Below are 20,484 nucleotides of genomic sequence, written 5' to 3' on the forward strand. Positions count from 1 at the left end.
GTTTATGCCAAGGGCCCCGCCCTGCCTGTGCTATTCTTTATCCAACAAATACACAGCATGGTGGCACTGTTATTAAATTCCAATGACTTGCCATTTCTCACACAGCTGAATGCTGCTCTTTTCAAAACAACCTGCTGTAACTGAACGGTGTTAAGCGGAATCGCCACCTAATACACTACATACCTTTATACAAAGAAACTAATTAATTAATTGATTAATGTAAAATAACTCAATAACTTCGATTATTTCCCCCATGTTTCCCAGGAGGGTTCACTCGGTGCAATTTTCAGCACCTGAGCACATACTTGCCAACCTTGAGACCTCCGAATTCGGGACATGGGGTGGGGGTGCGGATTTTGATGGTAGCGGGGGTGTATATTGTAGCGTACTGGAAGAGTTAGTGCTGCAAGGGGTTCTGGGTATTTGTTCTGTTTTGTTTATGTTGTGTTACGGTGCGGATGTTCTCCCAAAATGTGTTTGTCATTCTTGTTTGGTGTGGGTTGACAGTGTGTCGCATATTTGTAACAGTGTTATAGTTGTTTATACAGCCACCCTCAGTGTCACCTGTATGGCTGTTGACCAAGTATGCCTTGCATTCATGCAGACGTGACAACAGGTTGTAGAGGACGCTAAAGGCACGCCCCCAATATTGTTGTCCGGGTGGAAATCGGGAGAAATTCGGGAGAATGGTTGCCCCGGGAGATTTTCGGGAGGGGCACTGAAATTCGGGAGTCTCCCGAAAAAAATCAGGGAGGGTTGGCAAGTATGCCTGAGCGTGTTGATTCAATGGCAGAATCAAATGAACGCAGTGGGTCCTCTTGTCAGTCATCCACAATCTTTGTCTTGACCGCTAGCTTGCACATACACATGATGCACGGACAGAGCCTTGCTCGTCGCGACTAACTCGGAGAAGCACCGCAAAGTAACACACATTAGGAAGGGAAAAGATGATAGCAATATTGTAGGAATATTTCAGCTTCGAATGAGTGAGCAAGAAGCAGGAAAGTGATCCATCCATACATCCATTTTCTACCGCTTATTCATTTCGGGGTCGCGGGGGGCGCTGGAGCCTATCTCAGCTACAATCGGGCGGAAGGCGGTGTACACCCTGGACAGGTCGCCACCTCATCGCAGCAGGAAAGTGATGGTAACAAAAAAAAAAAAAAACCCGAACATGTTTTCCATTTTATTTTTACTTTTTATTAATAAAACCCAAAACCAGTGAAGTTGGCACGTTGTGTAAATAAAAACAGAATACAATGATTTGCAAATCCTTTTCAACTTATATCCAATTGAATAGACTGCAAGGACAAGATATTTAATTTTCGAACTGAGAAACACGTTTTTTTTTGCAAATAATCATTAACTTAGAATTTAATGGCAGCAACACTTTGCAAAAAAGTTGGCACATGGGCATTTTTACCACTGTGTTACATGGCCTTTCGTTTTAACAACACTCAGTAAACGTTTGGGAACTGAGGAGACAAATTTTTGAAGCTTTTCAGGTGGAATTCTTTCCCATTCTTGCTTGATGTACAGCTTAAGTTGTTCAACAGTCCGGGGTCTTCGTTGTGGTATTTTAGGCTTCATAATGCGCCACACATTTTCAATGGGAGACAGGTCTGGACTACAGGCAGGCCAGTCTAGTACCCACACTCTTTTACTACGAAGCCACGCTGTTGTAGCTCGTGCAGAATGTGGCTTGGCATTGTCTTGCTGAAATAAGCAGGGGCGTCCATGAAAAAGACGTTGCTTGGATGGCAACATATGTTGCTCCAAAACCTGTATGTTCAGCATTAATGGTGCCTTCACAGATGTGTAAGTTACCCATGCCTTGGGCACTAATACACCCCCATACCATCACAGAGGCTGGCTTTTGAACTTTGCGCCTATAACAGTCCGAATGGTTATTTTCCTCTTTGGTTCGGAGGACACGACATCCACAGTTTCCAAAAACGATTTGAAATGTGGACTTCTTGACCTTCTAATTACGATGGCAAAAAAAATGATAAATGCACATTTGTGGAAAGATGACAAAACTATTTGTGTTTCATGCTAGCATGTCTTCCAAAGCCCGTAGTCCTGTATTGTGTGGATTTTTAGAGCATACTTGCCAACCCTCCCGGATTTTCCGGGAGACTCCCGAAATTCAGCACCTCTCCCGAAAACCTCCCGGGACAAATTTTCTCCCGAAAATCTCCCAAAATTCAGGCGGAGCTGGAGGCCACGCCCCCTCCAGCTCCATGCGGACCTGAGTCCGCTTTCCCACAATATAAACAACGTGCCTGCCCAATCATTATAACTGTAGAATGAGCGAGGGCGAGTTCTTGGTTTCTTATGTGGGTTTATTGTTAGGCAGTTTCATTAACGTCCTCCCAGCGCGGTAACAACACACAACAACAGCAGTCACGTTTTCGTCTACCGTAAAGCAGTTTGTCTGCCGTAAACAGCAATGTTGTGACACTCTTAAACAGGACAATACTGCCATCTAGTGCATTTGATGAAAGCACTTTTGTGCGTGCCACACAGCAATGCATCATCAGAGAGGGTGTTCAGCATGGTTCGAAAAATAGTGACAGAGAATAGAACAAGGATGGACAATTCAACCCTTAACTCAACAATGACTAGATGAGTGTTATGTGTGTGTATAAGTGTAAATAAATGAAGGCTGAAATTCAAGTATTTATTTTTATATATATATATATATATATATATGTAATTAAAGAAATATATATTTATAGCTAGAATTCACTGAAAGTCAAGTATTTCTTACATATATATTTCTTATATATATATATATATATATAAGAAATACTTGACTTTCAGTGAATTCTAGCTATAAATATATATTTCTTTTATTATATATATATATATATATATATGTATATATATAAATATAATTATATATATATATATATATATATATATATATATATATATATATATATATATATATATATATATATGAAATACTTGACTTGGTGAATTCTAACTGTAAATATACTCCTCCCCTCTTAACCACGGCCCCACCCCCACCTCCCGAAATCGGAGGTCTCAAGGTTGGCAAGTATGTTTTTTAGAGTTGTTTGACCACCAAAGGGTAAACAGAGTTACCTTGGAGTCTAATAATTTGCTTTCAGTATTGATTGTACAGTGAAGGTCACAAATGGACATAAACAGTTGTAGAATCCACACAAAACATGCTCGTCTCCGCTCGACAGAATCCTCTCAGACAGTCTTTTGTCCGTCTCATCTCTACACTTTAAAGACTTCTGACGAGATGTTGCCTCACGCAGGAGATGACAAGATCTATCTCCCGCCTTTGATCCGCAAAAAAGAAAAACTATTGCGCTGTCTTGCTCCATGTTCTCACACAGGAAAATTAATCGTCCAGTAAGTTTTATGTTAATGACGTCCTCCACGGAGGTAAAGGGAAACACAAGGAGGGTGTAGTGAGCACTGGTGGATGAAATGAAGAGTGAGTGCCAACAATCGTCAGAAGGAAAGGTGACTTCTTGTATTGTGCACTTATGTCCTCTCCTCAAACTGCCTTTGACGAACACTCGCAGCCCGCAGGACGTCATAAAGATCCAAAGGGCAGACTATACTACATATTCATCCTCATTTCCTCATTTTTATTCCGTTTACAGGTGAAGACGACCGACTCGCTCTCAAGGGCAAGGTGACCGTCGGGGACCTCTTCAGCAAAGACTTCAAAGTTCATGACCCAAACGCTCGATGGATCAGCAGTAAGTTAATTTCTTGTTGTTGTTGTTCTTGCGTTTATTAGCAGTGAGAAAGCACATAGAAGGTGCCCTATTATGCAAAATGTGTTTTTAATAACAGGAATAGAGCAAGGATATTCAATTCAATTGTTTTGGGGGCTTCCCGAGGGACACGGTCGATTGCCTTCTCCAATTCCACAAAACACATGTAGACTGGTTGGGCAAACTCCCATGCACCCTCAAGGACCCTGCCGAGAGTATAGAGCTGGTCCACAGTCGGGAAGTCCTGTGGGGAGTGCTCAGAGAGTATGGGGTATCGGACTGTCTGATTGTGGCGGTCCGCTCCCTGTATGATCAGTGTCAGAGCTTGGTCCGCATTGCCGCCAGTAAGTCGGACACGTTTCCAGTGAGGGTTGGACTGCGCCAAGGCTGCCCTTTGTCACCGATTCTGTTCATAACTTTTATGGGCAGAATTTCTAGGCGCAGTCAAGGCGTTGAGGGGATCTGGTTTGGTGGCTGCAGGATTAGGTCTCTGCTTTTTGCAGATGATGTGGTCCTGATGGCTTCATCTGGCCAGGATCTTCAGCTCTCACTGGATCGGTTCGCAGCTGAGTGTGAAGCGACTGGGATGAGAATTAGCACCTCTAAGTCCGAGTCCATGGTTCTCGCTCGGAAAAGGGTGGAGTGCCATCTCCGGGTTGGGGAGGAGATCTTGCCCCAAGTGGAAGAGTTCAAGTACCTCGGAGTCTTGTTCACGAGTGAGGGAAGAGTGGATCGTGAGATCGACAGGCGGATCGGTGCGGCGTCTTCAGTAATGCGGACGCTGTATCGATCCGTTGTGGTGAAGAAGGAGCTGAGCCGGAAGGCAAAGCTCTCAATTTACCGGTCGATCTATCTTCCCATCCTCACCTATGGTCATGAGCTTTGGGTTACGACCGAAAGGACAAGATCACGGGTACAAGCGGCCGAAATGAGTTTCCTCCGCCGGGTGGCGGGGCTCTCCCTTAGAGATAGGGTGAGAAGCACTGCCATCCGGGAGGAACTCAAAGTAAAGCCGCTGCTCCTCCACATCGAGAGGAGCCAGATGAGGTGGTTCGGGCATCTGGTCAGGATGCCACCCGAACGCCTCCCGAGGGAGGTGTTTAGGGCACGTCCGACCGGTAGGAGGCCGTGGGGAAGACCCAGGACACGTTGGGAAGACTATGTCTCCCGGCTGGCCTGGGAACGCCTCGGGGTCCCACAGGAAGAGCTGGACGAAGTGACTGGGGAGAGGGAAGTCTGGGCTTCCCTGCTTAGGCTGCTGCCCCCACGACCCGACCTCGGATAAGCGGAAGAAGATGGATGGATGGATGGATGGATGTTTTGGGGGCCGAGCTAAGGACCTGGGGTACTTCCCCCTTCACTATTAGTCTCATTTTGTGTATTCCGGAGAACCAAGGTCCTTTACAGTGGACATTTCCATCTATTTTGTCGGCGTTATACGAGCACTCTGCATAAAAAGTAGTCAAAGACCATCTTTATGACAGCATTCTAGTGTTTTTAACCGGCTCCAAAAATATGATTCTTTAGTTTTCTGAACTGAACTCGTGGGCCACCATTTGAATAGCCCAAATGATGAAAGAGAGAGGACCTTAAATGAAACCTTGAGGAACACCACTATTCTAACTGTATGCGTTGAACAAATGACTAGATAGATAGATAGATAGATAGATGGATAGGTCTTTATTGTCTTTGCACAAGTACAACAAAACTTTGTTTTCAGCACAAACCCGTTCAAGATTAGACAAACAAACAGTGTACAGGGTGACAGAACAGGAACGCCGATGGGTCGCCACAAGGCGCCCCGTAAAATATGGGGAAAAGGGTAAAACGCCGGGAAAGGATGAGTAAAAAAATACAATCTAGACTGGGCTCCTAAGGGGGCCACATTAAAATCCCTACCTGTGGGTTCTCACTACACTGAAAACTGGCTATGCTTGTGTCGCGAACGTTTGATGTTGTATGTGATAAATGGCATCTATTACGTCGGACAAGTGCAGTGTCAGTATCTGTCAGTCAGCTGCAGATCATTAACTTGTTTTCAGTGACTCGGCTCCCCCAGCATGATGCTGTCACGATGTGACGTCAGCGCACCGACCTAGAAATTAAACTGTCACAAGTTTACATCTTCATTATCTCCCCCAATATTTAGCCTTTTGTTTGGTTATTTACTGGTGTAAACAGCAAGATCGTTAAGGTTTCCTCAGCATGGTTATCCACTTGAAGATGTTTCTTTACTTTTGTAATAAGAAAACCTGCATGAGATGTTCCACTTTTAACGTGATTACAAAGCCCTAATAACAAAAATCCCCATTGTCTTCTTGGCGCAGACCTTCCATCCTCGCCTTTGTTTGTTAGGCCCGTCTGCCCAACGATTTGTTCCGCACGTCTGAAAAGCCTCCCAATTACCTGCGAGCACCGCGCTCATATTTCTCCGCTCTCTGCGGTCGTCGGCGTGCGGCTGCAGCTATTGCTGCAATAAATAAACAGCAGCACAAACATGGCTGCAGGAGACCCGACGAGGAGCAGAAATTATGGACGTTATTTTGCGTGGCGCCAAAACAAGCCAGCAGCCGTCGCGTCTGCAGACGGGAGAGGATAACGAGGTGTTTTCTTATGTCGGTCACGCCATCTTCAACCGTCTTTCGTCATGGTTACGGCCCCGTGATCGGCGCTCGTATATTTCCCTATTAGCGGAGGATCAGACCTGGTGATGAGCGCCGTGATTGTCGGGCCTGGTTGCTGTGATCATGACCTCTGTTCTCCGTATGTTGTCGAGCACGAGACGGCTCCCCCGTGGCCCGTTTCGCGGCGTATGCTTCCAGCGCACACCCCCCCCCTCCCCCGCGGCCAATCGAGCCCCAGGGGGGAACGGAGCGCTCTTAAACACATCTGGAAGCCGACATCTGCTGCGCGTCGAGGCTGTGCGGCAGGAGCCAACAGCGTTGTATAACATCACAGGAGTGGAAATATAGTTATTGCAGAGTCCTTTACACTCATTTAAAGGCCTACTGAAATGCGATTTTCTTATTTAAACGGGGATAGCAGGTCCATTCTATGTGTCATACTTGATCATTTCGCGATATTGCCATATTTTTGCTGAAAGGATTTAGTAGAGAACATCGACGATAAAGTTCGCAACTTTTGGTCGCTGATAAAAAAGCCTTGCCTGTACCGGAAGTAGCAGACGATATGCGCGTGACGTCACAGGTTGTGGAGCGCCTCACATCTGCACATTGTTTACAATCATGGCCACCAGCAGCGAGAGCGATTCGGACCGAGAAAGTGACGATTTCCCCATTAATTTGAGCGAGGATGAAAGATTTGTGGATGAGGATAGTGAGAGTGAAGGACTAGAGGGCAGTGGGAGCGATTCAGATAGGGAAGATGCTGTGAGAGGCGGGTGGGACCTGATATTCAGCTGGGAATGACTAAAACAGTAAATAAACACAAGACATATATATACTCTATTAGCCACAACACAACCAGGCTTATATTTAATATGCCACAAATTAATCCCGCATAACAAACACCTCCCCCCTCCCGTCCATATAACCCGCCAATACAACTCAAACACCTGCACAACACACTCAATCCCACAGCCCAAAGTACCGTTCACCTCCCCAAAGTTCATACAGCACATATATTTCCCCAAAGTCCCCAAAGTTACGTACGTGAGACTTTTTGAGACTTTTATTAGTAGGTTGCACAGTGAAGTACATATTCCGTACAATTGACCACTAAATGGTAACACCCGAATAAGTTTTTCAACTTGTTTAAGTCGGGGTCCACTTAAATTGATTCATGATACAGATATATACTATCATATATACTATCATCATAATACAGTCATCACACAAGATAATCATCAGGGTGTATACATTGAATTATTTACATGACATGCACATAGCGGCATGCACGTACGGGCAAGCGATCAAATGTTTGGAAGCGTACTCACGGTACCGCGTCTGCGTATCCAACTCAAAGTCCTCCTGGTAAGAGTCTCTGTTGTCCCAGTTCTCCACAGGCCAATGGTAAAGCTTGACTGTCATCTTCCGGGAATGTAAACAATGAAACACCGGCTGTGTTTGTGTTGCTGCAGCCGGCCTCAATACACCGCTTCTCACCTACAGCTTTCTTCTTTGCTGTCTCCATTGTTCATTGAACAAATTGCAAAAGATTCACCAACACAGATGTCCAGAATACTGTGGAATTTTGCGATGATAACAGACGACTTAATAGCTGGCCACCATGCTGTCCCAAAATGTCCTCCACAATCCGCAACGTCACGCGCTGACATCATCATACCGAGACGTTTTCAGCAGGATATGTCGCGCGAAATTTAAAATTGCACTTTAGTAAGCTAACCTGGCCGTATTGGCATGTGTTGCAATGTTAAGATGTTATCATTGATATATAAACTATCAGACTGCGTGGTCGGTAGTAGTGGGTTTCAGTAGGCCTTTAAATGGCATGTGAATCTAAACCAGGGGTGTCAAACTCATTTTAGATCGAGGGCCACATGGAGAAAAATCTACTACCAGGTGGGCCGAACTGGTAAAATCCCGGCACGATAATTTAAAAATAAAGACAACTTCATATTGTTTTCTTTGTTTAAAAATAGAACAAGCACATTCTGAAAATGTGTAAATCATAATGTTGTTGGGGTTTTTTTTAGACTTACATGTTGCGATTAATAGTATTCTACCTTTATTTGTCGTTATTTATACTTTTTGAATAAATTATGTGATAATGTTCATCAGTCAACTCATTGGTGTTAATTTTCAATCCATCAAGATAAAAAAAATAATATTAATATCAAATTACAGGATGTTATTTATGTAGTTTGATCATTTTTCTCGACTGGTGCACTAACATCTTGCGGTTTATTTATTTTTTTACATATGAAGCGTAATCTACAACAGAGCTGGGCAAATATTTGGACTCGGGGGCCACATTGAGAAAAAAATGTGTCTGCGGGGGGCCAATGTGTATGTGTGTATAAATTATATATACACATTTAGCTGTAAAAATCTGCTGTACAGTATGTGTGTTTGGGTCCTTTTTTTGCAGGAACACTTAAAGGGGAACATTATCACAATTTCAGAATTGTTAAAACCATTAAAAATTAGTTCCCAGTGGCTTATTATATTTTTCGAAGTTTTTTTCAAAATTTTACCCATCACGCAATATCCCTAAAAAAAGCTTCAAAGTGCCTGATTTTAACCACCCGTCCATTTTCCTGTGACGTCACATAGTGAAGCCAACACAAACAAACATGGCGGAAAGAACAGCAGGCTATAACGACATTAGCTCAGATTCAGACTCGGATTTCAGCGGCTTAAGCGATTCAACAGATTACGAATGTATTGAAACAGATGGCTGTAGTGTGGAGGCAGGTAGCAAAAACGAAATTGAAGAAGAAACTGAAGCTATTGAGCCATATCGGTTTGAACCGTATGCAAGCGAAACCGACGAAAACGACACGACAGCCAGCGACACGAGAGAAAGCGAGGACAAATTCGGCGATCGCCTTCTAACCAACGATTGGTATGTGTTTGTTTGGCATTAAAGGAAACTAACAACTATGAACTAGGTTTACAGCATATGAAATACATTTGGCAACAACATGCACTTTGAGAATGCAGACAGCCCAATTTTCATCAATTAATATATTCTGTAGACATACCCTCATGTCAGCAGGCCAGGGAAGCTAGGGTCGATATTCTTCTCTTGATCATCTTCGGGACGGTGTGAGCCAAGACATCCAGGAGGTTTAGCTCGCTCGTCTGCGGGAACAAACTACCGCCATTGCTTGCCGTGCTACCGAGGTCCTTTGTCCCTGAATTGCTCACACACTCCGGCAGATTCAATGGGGGTCTGGCGGCAGATTTATTTGACTTTATCGTTGGAAATGCATCTGCTTTGAGTGTTGCAGGATATCCACACATTCTTGCCATCTCTGTTGTAGCATAGCTTTCGTCGGTAAAGTGTGCGGAACAAACGTCCAATTTCTTGCCACTTTCGCATCTTTGAATCCGTCCCTGTTCGTGTTGTTACACCCTCCGACAACACACCGACGAGGCATGATGTCTCCAAGGTACGGAAAACAGTCGAAAAAACGGAAAATAACAGAGCTGATTTGACTCTGTGTTTGAGAAAATGGCGGATTGCTTCCCGATGCGACGTCACATTGTGACGTCATCGCTCCAAGAGCGAATATTAGAAAGCCGTTTAATTCGCCAAAATTCACCCATTTAGAGTTCGGAAATCGGTTAAAAAATATATATGGGCTGTTTTCTGCAACATCAAGGTATATATTGACGCTTACATAGGTCTGGTGATAATGTTCCCCTTTAACACCAAAAGTCACAATGTCCGATAGAGTTCGAAAAACAGACCACCTCAAAAAAACGGAATGGAATTTTACAGTTTTTTTTACTGATTGGGACACCCAAAATGTACATTAAATTAAAGAAAGTGGGATGTACAATATTAACTATGAACAATAAAAGACTGAATATTAACATATGAACATCACTCCTCTTTTTCTTCTCAGACCAGCTCTTCCAAAGACATCTTTTACAATCAAGAAAAACACAACGAAAATGTAACAAACAGCAAAATATGAATGCAAAGAGTAATAAACACCAACAATATGATATATTATCACTTTTATGCAGAAATTCTGCATCTGTTTCTGACACACGCGTTTCGGGCTGGCTGCTCTGAAAACAAACCCCGCCCACTCTGCTTTGTTCCTGGTCTGAGCTGCTGTGACGTAGATTACCGTAATAACTCCTAAATCACTCAAAAGCGCAGATTTCAACCTTTGAAATACTTTTTATGGTTCAAGACTTATGGTCATTTAAAAACAACACTGCACATCATAATGGCGGCGACAGTTTTGATGTTAAAAGTTTTAAAAAATTATGTAGAACGTCCGGCGGGCCGGATTGAAACACCTTAATGGGCCGCATGTGGCCCGCGAGTCGTACTTTGCCCAGGTCTGATGTACAAAGATACAAATAATTGATATGGCGACATCTAGTGGACACATTTAGAACAGCAGTTTCTTTCATTCAAAAATTTCGGCTCATTTTTATACTTAGCAAACTCATCCCGCGGGCCAGATAAAACCGGTTTTCGGGCCTGATCCGGCCCTCGGGCCATACGTTTGACGCCCCTGATCTAAACGATACAAAGATCAAAATGTGTGGTTAATTCAGCGCACGTTAGCCACAACTGTGAAACCTTCAAGGGCTCCGGGATGTTAGGCAACCTCCGATTTGCCGAAGGAAATAACAAGACATAGTCTGTCAAAGTGTGATAAGAAGTTAGCCTCTGTTTATAGAAAAAAAATATATACACTATATTGCCAAAAGTATTTGGCCATCTGCCTTGACTCACATATGAACTTGAAGTGCCATCCCATTCCTAACCCATAGGGTTCAATATGATGTCGGCCCACCTTTTGCTGCTATTACAGCTTCAACTCTTCTGGGAAGGCTGTCCACAAGGTTGCGGAGTGTGTTTATAGGAATTTTTGACCATTCTTCCAAAAGCGCGTTGGTGAGGTCACACACTGATGTTGGTCGAGAAGGCCTGGCTCTCAGTCTCCGTTCTAACTCATCCCAAAGGTGTTCTATAGGGTTCAGGTCAGGACTCTGTGCAGGCCAGTCAAGTTCATCCACACCAGACTCTGTCATCCATGTCTTTATGGACCTTGCTTTGTGCACTGGTGCACAGTCATAATAAAAGAGGAAGGGGCCCGCTCCAAACTGTTCCCACAAGGTTGGGAGCATGGAATTGTCCAAAATGTTTTGGTCTCCTGGAGCATTCAAAGTCCCCTGTCCCTAACCAACCGTGACTCATCATAGTAAACAGCCAACCAATCATGGATGTTCTTAAACGTGCAAGCATGTCTTGGAAGGAGGAAGGGGAGGGGTTTTGTAGCCCATGGAGGGGGAGAACAAGGAACACAACAAATAAGCGGCGTTTGGTCAGTTTAACGTGAAATAAATTATATCCATTACGATATTTTCTTAATTCATATCTTGTTTTAAAAGTATATCAATACATCTTACAAACTCGATATATCGCCCAGCCCTACTTTAGCTTGTAAAAAATGTTGATTCATAATTGATTTCTACGGAAATTCATTTATCGCGGTCATGTCCGGAACCAATCGCAGCGATAAACGAGGGACGGCCGCAGTCCTCGATATTCTTTCGCCGTTTCTGAGCTGTTTGTTGTTTCTAGTCAGGATAGTGTTTATTTTTTTCAAGTGCCAGAGGACCTGGCAGCTCTTTGATCTCCTCTTTGATGTGCCGTTCACAGCTCTGATCTCTGACTATTTGTCATCTTCACCTCACCGCAGCGACAACACCCGCACACACAGAGAGCGCGAGAAGGAAAGCCATCAGCTGATTATTTGGCCTCCTGTTCACCTCAGCTTCCTTTTTTGGAAATTGTTCGAGCGGCGGCTGTAACTTGGCCCCCGTTTTTATGTTTCCGTTACGCAATTAGCTGCTAAATGAAGTGATCGTTATGCGGGATAAAACTTTAGAGCGTCTAGTTTGAGATGATGAAGTACTGCATGTGTGTGACTTTAATGGTCAGAGTAGCATTTGTTACTACAGTCGTGGTCCAAAGTTGACATACACTTGTAAAGAACATAATGTCATGGCTGTCTTGAGTTTCCAATCATTTCTACAACTCTTATTTTTTTGTGATAGAGTGATTGGAGCACATACTTGTTGGTCACAAAAAACATTCATGAAGTTTGGTTCTTTTATTAATTTATTATGGGTCTACTGAAAATGTGAGCAAATCTGCTGGGTCAAAAGTATACATACAGCAATGTTAATATTTGCTTACATGTCTCGTGGCAAGTTTCACTGCAATAAGGTGCTTTTGGTAGCCATCCACAAGCTTCTGGTTGAATTTTTGATCACTCCTCTTGACAAAATTGGTGCAGTTCAGCTAAATTTGTTTTCTGACATGGACTTGTTTCTTCAGCATTGTCCACACGTTTAAGTCAGGACTTTGGGAAGGCCATTCTAAAACCTTAATTCTAGCCTATTCTTTTATCACTTTTGACGTGTGTTTGGGGTCATTGTCCTGTTAGAACACCCAACTGCGCCCAAGACCCAACCTCCGGGCTGATGGTTTTAGGTTGTCCTGAAGAATTTGGAGGCAATCCTCCTTTTTCATTGTCCCATTTACATTCTGTAAAGCACCAGTTCTATTGGCAGCAAAACAGGCCCAGAGCATAATACTACCACCACCATGCTTGACGGTAGGAATGTTGTTCCTGGGATTAAAAGCCTCACCTTTTCTCCTCCAAACATATTACTGGGTATTGTGGCTGACCACAGAACTTTCCTCCAGAAGGTCTTATCTTTGTCCATGTGTTGTCAGATGAAACAAAAATTGAGCAGGACAATGCCCAAACACACGTCAAAAGTGGTAAAGGAATGGCTAAATCAGGCTAGAATTAAGGTTTTAGAATGGCCTTCCCAAAGTCCTGACTTAAAGGCGAACATTATCACCAGACCTATGTAAGCGTCAATATATACCTTGATGTTGCAGAAAAAAGACCATATATTTTTTTAACCGATTTCCGAACTCTAAATGGGTGAATTTTGTCGAATTAAACGCCTTTCTAATATTCGCTCTCTGAGCGATGACGTCACAAAGTGACGTCACATCGGGAAGCAATCCGCCATTTTCTCAAACACCGAGTCAAATCAGCTCTGTTATTTTCCGTTTTTTCGACTGTTTTCCGTACCTTGGAGACATCATGCCTCGTCGGTGTGTTGTCGGAGGGTGTAACAACACGAACAGGGACGGATTCAAGTTGCACCAGTGGCCCAAAGATGCGAAAGTGGCAAGAAATTGGACGTTTGTTCCGCACACTTTACCGACGAAAGCTATGCTACGACAGAGATGGCAAGAATGTGTGGATATCCTGCGACACTCAAAGCAGATGCATTTCCAACGATAAAGTCAAAGAAATCTGCCGCCAGACCCCCATTGAATCTGCCGGAGTGTGTGAGCAATTCAGGGACAAAGGACCTCGGTAGCACGGCAAGCAATGGCGGCAGTTTGTTTTCCTGCAGACGAGCGAGCTAAACCCCCTGGATGTCTTGGCTCACACCGTCCCTTATGCCACCGAAGATGATCAAGAGAAGAATATCGACCCTAGCTTCCCTGGCCTGCTGACATCAACTCCAAAACTAGACAGATCAGCTTTCAGGAAAAGAGAGCAGATGAGGGTATGTCTACAGAATATATTAATTGATGAAAATTGGGCTGTCTGCACTCTCAAAGTGCATGTTGTTGCCAAATGTATTTCATATGCTGTAAACCTAGTTCATAGTTGTTAGTTTCCTTTAATGCCAAACAAACACATACCAATCGTTGGTTAGAAGGCGATCGCCGAATTCGTCCTCGCTTTCTCCCGTGTCGCTGGCTGTCGTGTCCGTCGGTTTTGCTTGCATACGGTTCAAACCGATATGGCTCAATAGCTTCAGTTTCTTCTTCAATTTCGTTTTCGCTACCTGCCTCCACACTACAACCATCCGTTTCAGCACATTCGTAATCTGTTGAATCGCTTAAGCCGCTGAAATCCGAGTCTGAATCCGAGCTAATGTCGCTATAGCTTGCTGTTCTTTCCGCCATGTTTGTTTGTGTTGGCTTCACTATGTGACGTCACAGGAAAATGGACGGGTGGTTAAAATCAGGCACTTTGAAGGTTTTTTTAGGGATATTGCGTGATAGGTAAAATTTTGAAAAAAACTTCGAAAAATATAATAAGCCACTAGGAATTGAAGTCCTGTGGGGAGTGCTCAGAGAGTATGGGGTAACGGACTGTCTTATTGTGGCAGTTCGCTCCCTGTATAATCAGTGTCAAAGCTTGGGCCGCATTGCCGGCAGTAAGTCGGACACGTTTCCAGTGAGGGTTGGACTCCGCCAAGGCTGCCCTTTGTCACCGATTCTGTTCATAACCTTTATGGACAGAATTTCTAGGCGCAGTCAGGGCGTTGAGGGGATCTGGTTTGGTGGCTGCAGGATTAGGTCACTGCTATTTGCAGATGATGTGGTTCTGATGGCTTCCTCCGGCCAAGATCTTCAGCTCTCACTGGATCGGTTCGCAGCCGAGTGTGAAGCGACTGGGATGGGAATCAGCACCTCCAAGTCCGAGTCCATGGTTCTCTCCCGGAAAAGGGTGGAGTGCCATCTCCGTGTTGGGGAGGAGATCTTGCCCCAAGTGGAGGAGTTCAAGTACCTCGGAGTCTTGTTCACGAGTGGGGGAAGAGTGGATCGTGAGATCAACAGGCGGATCGGTGCGGCGTCTTCAGTAATGCGGACGCTGTATCGATCCGTTGTGGTGAAGAAGGAGCTGAGCCGGAAGGCAAAGCTCTCGATTTACCGGTCAATCTACGTTCCCATCCTCACCTATGGTCATGAGCTTTGGGTCATGACCGAAAGGACAAGATCACAGGTACAAGCGGCCGAAATGAGTTTCCTCCGCCGAGTGGCGGGGCTCTCCCTAAGAGATAGGGTCAGAAGCTCTGTCATTCGGGGGGAGCTCAAAGTAAAGCCGCAGCTCCTCCACATCGAGAGGAGCCAGATGAGGTGGTTCGGGCATCTGGTCAGGATGCCACCCGAACGCCTCCCTAGGAAGGTGTTTCGGGCACGTCCGACCGGTAGGAGGCCACGGGGAAGACCCAGGACACGCTGGGAAGACTATGTCTCCCGGCTGGCCTGGGAACGCCTCGGGATCCCCCGGGAGGAGCTGGACGAAGTGGCTGGGGAGAGGGAAGTCTGGGCTTCCCTGCTTAAGCTGCTGCCCCCGCGACCCGACCTCGGATAAGCGGAAGAAGATGGATGGAATTGATTTTTAATGGTTTTAACCATTCTGAAATTGTGATAATGTTCCCCTTTAAACGTGTGGACAATGGTTAATGGTTTGTACTTGTATAGCGCTTTTCTACCTCTTTAAGGAACTCAAAGTGCTTTGACACTATTTTCACATTCACCCATTCACACACACACATTCACACACTGATGGCGGGAGCTGTCATGCACGGCGCTAACCAGGCCCATCAGGAGCAAGGGTGAAGTGTCTTGCTCAAGGACACAACGGACGTGACTAGGATGGTAGAGGGTGGGGATTGAACCAGTAACCCTCAGATTGCTTGCACGGCCACTCTCCCAACTTCGCCACGCCGTCCCCCAATGCTGAAGAAACAAGTCCATGTCAGAAAACCAACACATTTCGCTGAACTGCACCAATTTTGTCAAGAGGAGTGATCAAAAATTCAACCAGAAGCTTGTGGATGGCTACCAAAAGTGCCGTATTGCAGTGAAACTTGCCAAGGGACATGTAACCAAATATTAACATTGCTGTATGTATACTTTTGACCCAGCAGATTTGATCACATTTTCAGTAGACCCATAATAAATTCATAACAGAACCAAACTTCATGAATGTTTTTTTGTGACCAACAAATATGTGCTCCAATCACTCCATCACAAAAAAATAAGAGTTGTAGAAATTATTGGAAACTCAAGACAGCCATGACCAACGTTCCCTCTAAGGTGTGCACCTGTGCAATTGTGCACTGCTCAAGCGTCCCCTGCGCACGGCAAATCTATGCTGCGCACAAAATCAAATAAAAAAATAAGCGCATAACAATTTTCGACACGACACGGACACGACAGAGAAAACAGTTTTCATCATCATTGTTCAAATATTGTAACGTCTGCCGAGACGCTTTGAAGACATGAATTCCATCGATCACTTTACTGAGCAAAACTCTTTATTGTCGGCCATAAACACATCACCAAAACATTAGTAAAAAAAATTATATCTAGCAAAACTGGTCATTTTCTGCAGTACAAACCAGACCAAAAGCAACTTTGTTATATCAACAGCAGCCGCTCGCTCTTTCTCACTTGCTCCAACACATGCACATATGGCACTTAGCCAGTGATGCATTTACAACCACACAAAAAGTCGGACAACTCCAACACCACACATAAAGTGTAATTCCAGGTCGTTACAGTATGATTTACCAATCAAATGTATGCTTATTCTAGTGTCATTTATTAGAAATCTTAATTTATAAATATTAATCATGAAATGCTGTTAGCATATTAAATAAATACTAATACAAATATATTTTTTACAAACAGGAAGTTGCAGGAATGTACACATGATCCCCTGCTTACATCTCATTGTGCAACATGTGAATGTTTTAATGGGAACTAAATGCAATGTCTGAAAGGGGTACAGATTATTTCCAAAGCAGGACCTCCACCCAGACAAACAATACAAGTACACAGTTCATGAAAAACAATATTTTTTGTTATTGTCATTGTAAGTGGGCCTAAACACTTATATTAGAAAATAACCTCATGGAAATGACTGCTGTCATTTGATTATAATAATAAGAGAATGTTGTCTGTCTATCTGTGTTGGCCCTGCGATGAGGTGGCGACTTGTCCAGGGTGTACACCGCCTTCCGCCCGACTGCAGCTGAGATAGGCTTCAGCACCCCCCGCGACCCCGAAAGGGACAAGCGGTAGAAAATGGATGGACGGATGGAGATTTAACTTGTGATTTAATCAGGTTTGGGACAGGTGTGTCTGATGTTGCTCACATGGGCTCTCCACTGAATGCTCAGGGAGTTTTTGCATTTGCTCACACACATGAAAAATTAGAGGGAAATAACCTGAGAAGACTCACTTGTGGCCACACTATTAGGTACACCAGCAAGTCAAATTCTGAAGACTTAATTGACATGCGGGCGGAGAGAAGACGCCGCCTCTGGTCGGAGAGAATGAAATATGAACGCCGAGGTCGATTTGAATAATAGAGCGCTGAGTTTGAAGCCTTATCAGACCGAAAGAAAGAAAGAAAAAAAGAAAAAATAGCATGGAGTTTGAGATAAAGCTGAGCGAGGATTTTGACTGCTCCTGAAGGTTTCCGTGGCGACAACAGGATTACGGCGTGTTCATAGAAGATGGCAAGATAGAAAAAGTACAACTCTGTGGATTGTTTGTGGCGTGGAATGATCACAGCAGGTGTTAGTGGCCATTTTTAGGTGATGGACGATAACGGCAGACATCAGTATTCGGAGCGGAGCCACATTATAAATCTTCCTCCGGTCAGGTGATTGCATTTAAGAGACGCCGCATAATCACAGCCCTCCACGCCGCCTGAATCCAACTCAGCGTCAACATTATTCCGCCAGCGCCAAGGTGAAGCACGCCCCCACCTCCCTCCTGCGGGACGGCTCCAGCAGCTGCTCGCCATTTTAATGGCCGCGACGCCCGGCTGATGTCGGCGAGATAAAGCAAGCGGGGAGCCGTTTGTTCGGCCGTCAGCCAGCTGGGGATCCGAGCAAACGTTATCGCCGTGACTTTGAGAGTGTCCCGCGGCGACAGGAGTGAAGCGCGTTTTGTCACAAAGCGATGACACGCCGGCGGAATTGCCTCGTTTGGCCTTGATGCACAACCCTCAAAACGTGCAAAACTGTTCCCCTTATTGACTTTCTTTTTCTTGCCGCCACGAGTAATGAAGCCAGCGTCACTTCTTAATAGCTTCCAGGGATGGATCGTTCTCTTTGCAAGGGGACAAATCAAATTAGCACAAACACTGGTGATTGAGTGCCAGCGCTAACATTCTTCCATGCAACCATCTTTCATTTGACATCCCTGTTTGGTTTTTAGCGTACAAGCAGGCCATGGTCTCGTCACAACTCCTGTCAGCTGCTGAAATTTCAAAACCAATACAATATATAGATTTTTTTTTTAACCTTTAGGGCTCCCCTCAAGTAAAACAATTAAAAAACTTTTTTTTAAATGTATATAATATACAAAACCCAAAACCAGTGAAGTTGGCACGTTGTGAAAATTGTAAATAAAAACAGAATACAATGATTTGCTAATCCTCTTCAACTTATATTCAATTGAATAGACTGCAAAGACAAGATACTTAACATTCGAACTGGTAAACGTTGTTATTTTTTGCAAATATTAGCTCATTTGGAATTTGATGCCTGCAACGTGTTTCAAAAAAGCTGGCACTAGTGGCAAAAAAGACTGAGAAAGTTGAGGAATGCTCATCAAACACTTATTTGGATCATTCCACAGGTGAACAGGTGGGTGCCATGATTGCGTATAAAAGCAGCTTCCATGAAAGGCTCAGTGATTCACAAACAAGGATGGGGCGAGGGTCACCACTTTGTGAACAAATGCGTGAGCAAATTGTCAAACAGTTTAAGAACAACATTTCTCAACGAGCTACAAGGTGTGTGTGTGTGTGTGGGGGGGGGGGGGGGGGGGGTTGGTGGTAGCAGGGGTGTATTTTGTAGCGTCCCGGAAGAGTTACTGCTGCAAAGGATTCTGGGTATTTGTTCTGCTGTGTTTATGTTGTGTTACGGTGCGGATGTTCTCCCGAAATGTGTTTGTCATTCTTGTTTGGTGTGGATTCACAGTGTTGCGTATATTTCTAACAGTGTTAAAGTTTTTTATACGGGCACCCTCAGTGTGATCTGTATCGCTGTTGATGAAGTATGCGTTGCATTCACGTGTGTGTGCGTACAGAATCCGCACATATCTTAGGACTGGGTCTGCACGATGTTAGAATGGATGAAAAGCAGACGTGACGATAGCTCGTAGAGTATGTTAAAGGCAGTGCCTTTAAGGCACGCCCTCAAGACTGTGGTCCGGGTGGAATTACAAGATATAATGACTGATGAACACCTTCGTTCGATAATGAAGGTTGCCTCAGCTCAAAGCCTGAGCCCCGACATTAATGAACTAGCATCCAAGAAAAGATGGCATGTATCTGGCTTGGGCACATCAGATTAGATCAGTGTGTTGCAAACTGAGCAGTTTAAAGTCCTGAATGGTTGGTTTATTCATTGTTATTTTATTTTCAAATTTATTAGCCTGTGGAAAAAGTTAATGTTGATATTTACCTCAGAAGGCTGCAAATAGAAAAGAGGCATTCAATTTTTATTTAAATTGTATTTGATATGCCGTTGATATTTTTTAATTATTATTATTATTATATAAAACTCGATTTTGCATGTCACTATAAAGTTATATAAGCTTTGCTTGTTCAATATTCAATGCAAAACTTGCTTGGGTCCCTATTAAAAGGTTAATTTGTTCAACCTTGGCCCGCGGCTTTGTTCAGTTTAAAATTTTGGTCCACTCTGTATTTGAGTTTGACACCCCTGCTCTAGAGACTACAAGCACTTACTTGACCCGAACCAAACAACCTTCCCTAGTCATGTCGCAGGAAAAAAAAAATTCAACCACCACAACCTGCATACTGAACTTTGTGGATATTATATAAAATAAAAAAAACAGCCAACCACCATAAATAATTCAAGATTACACCCATTTAAATCCATTGCAAGGCATGATGGGAAAAATGCAAACAACTCTCCTCTTAACCATGTTTGGCGCATTTTAGCTGCTTGATATTTCTAATTGACTAAACAAGGTAGGAGTTGAACTTTCACATGCTCTTAATATTAAATTCTAATAACCAGGAACCCTCAAGTTTCTAGTCGGACGCTCTATCGTCTGAGCCACGCCGTCCAACTGTCGCCAACCGCAAATCAAGTCACGAATTAAAGGGACTTTTTACAACTTTCATGCCAAAATTATAACAAGAACACCACCGGTTGGC

At 44.0% G+C, this 20,484-nt stretch overlaps 1 protein-coding gene across 3 annotated transcripts in view; it reads left to right on the forward strand.

Annotated features, from left to right (window-relative positions):
• LOC133609500 (A-type potassium channel modulatory protein DPP6-like) overlaps positions 1 to 20,484 on the forward strand; it is a 464,599-nt gene that overhangs the window by 351,768 nt on the left and 92,347 nt on the right. For all 3 annotated transcript variants that reach the window (XM_061965112.1, XM_061965111.1, XM_061965113.1), the window contains exon 3: positions 3,651 to 3,749. In XM_061965112.1, the coding sequence (XP_061821096.1) occupies positions 3,651 to 3,749 (99 nt within the window). The remainder of the gene's footprint in view (positions 1 to 3,650; positions 3,750 to 20,484) is intronic.

Source organism: Nerophis lumbriciformis, linkage group LG07 (assembly GCF_033978685.3).
Source record: "Nerophis lumbriciformis linkage group LG07, RoL_Nlum_v2.1, whole genome shotgun sequence".
Classification (NCBI taxonomy): Eukaryota; Metazoa; Chordata; class Actinopteri; order Syngnathiformes; family Syngnathidae; genus Nerophis; species Nerophis lumbriciformis.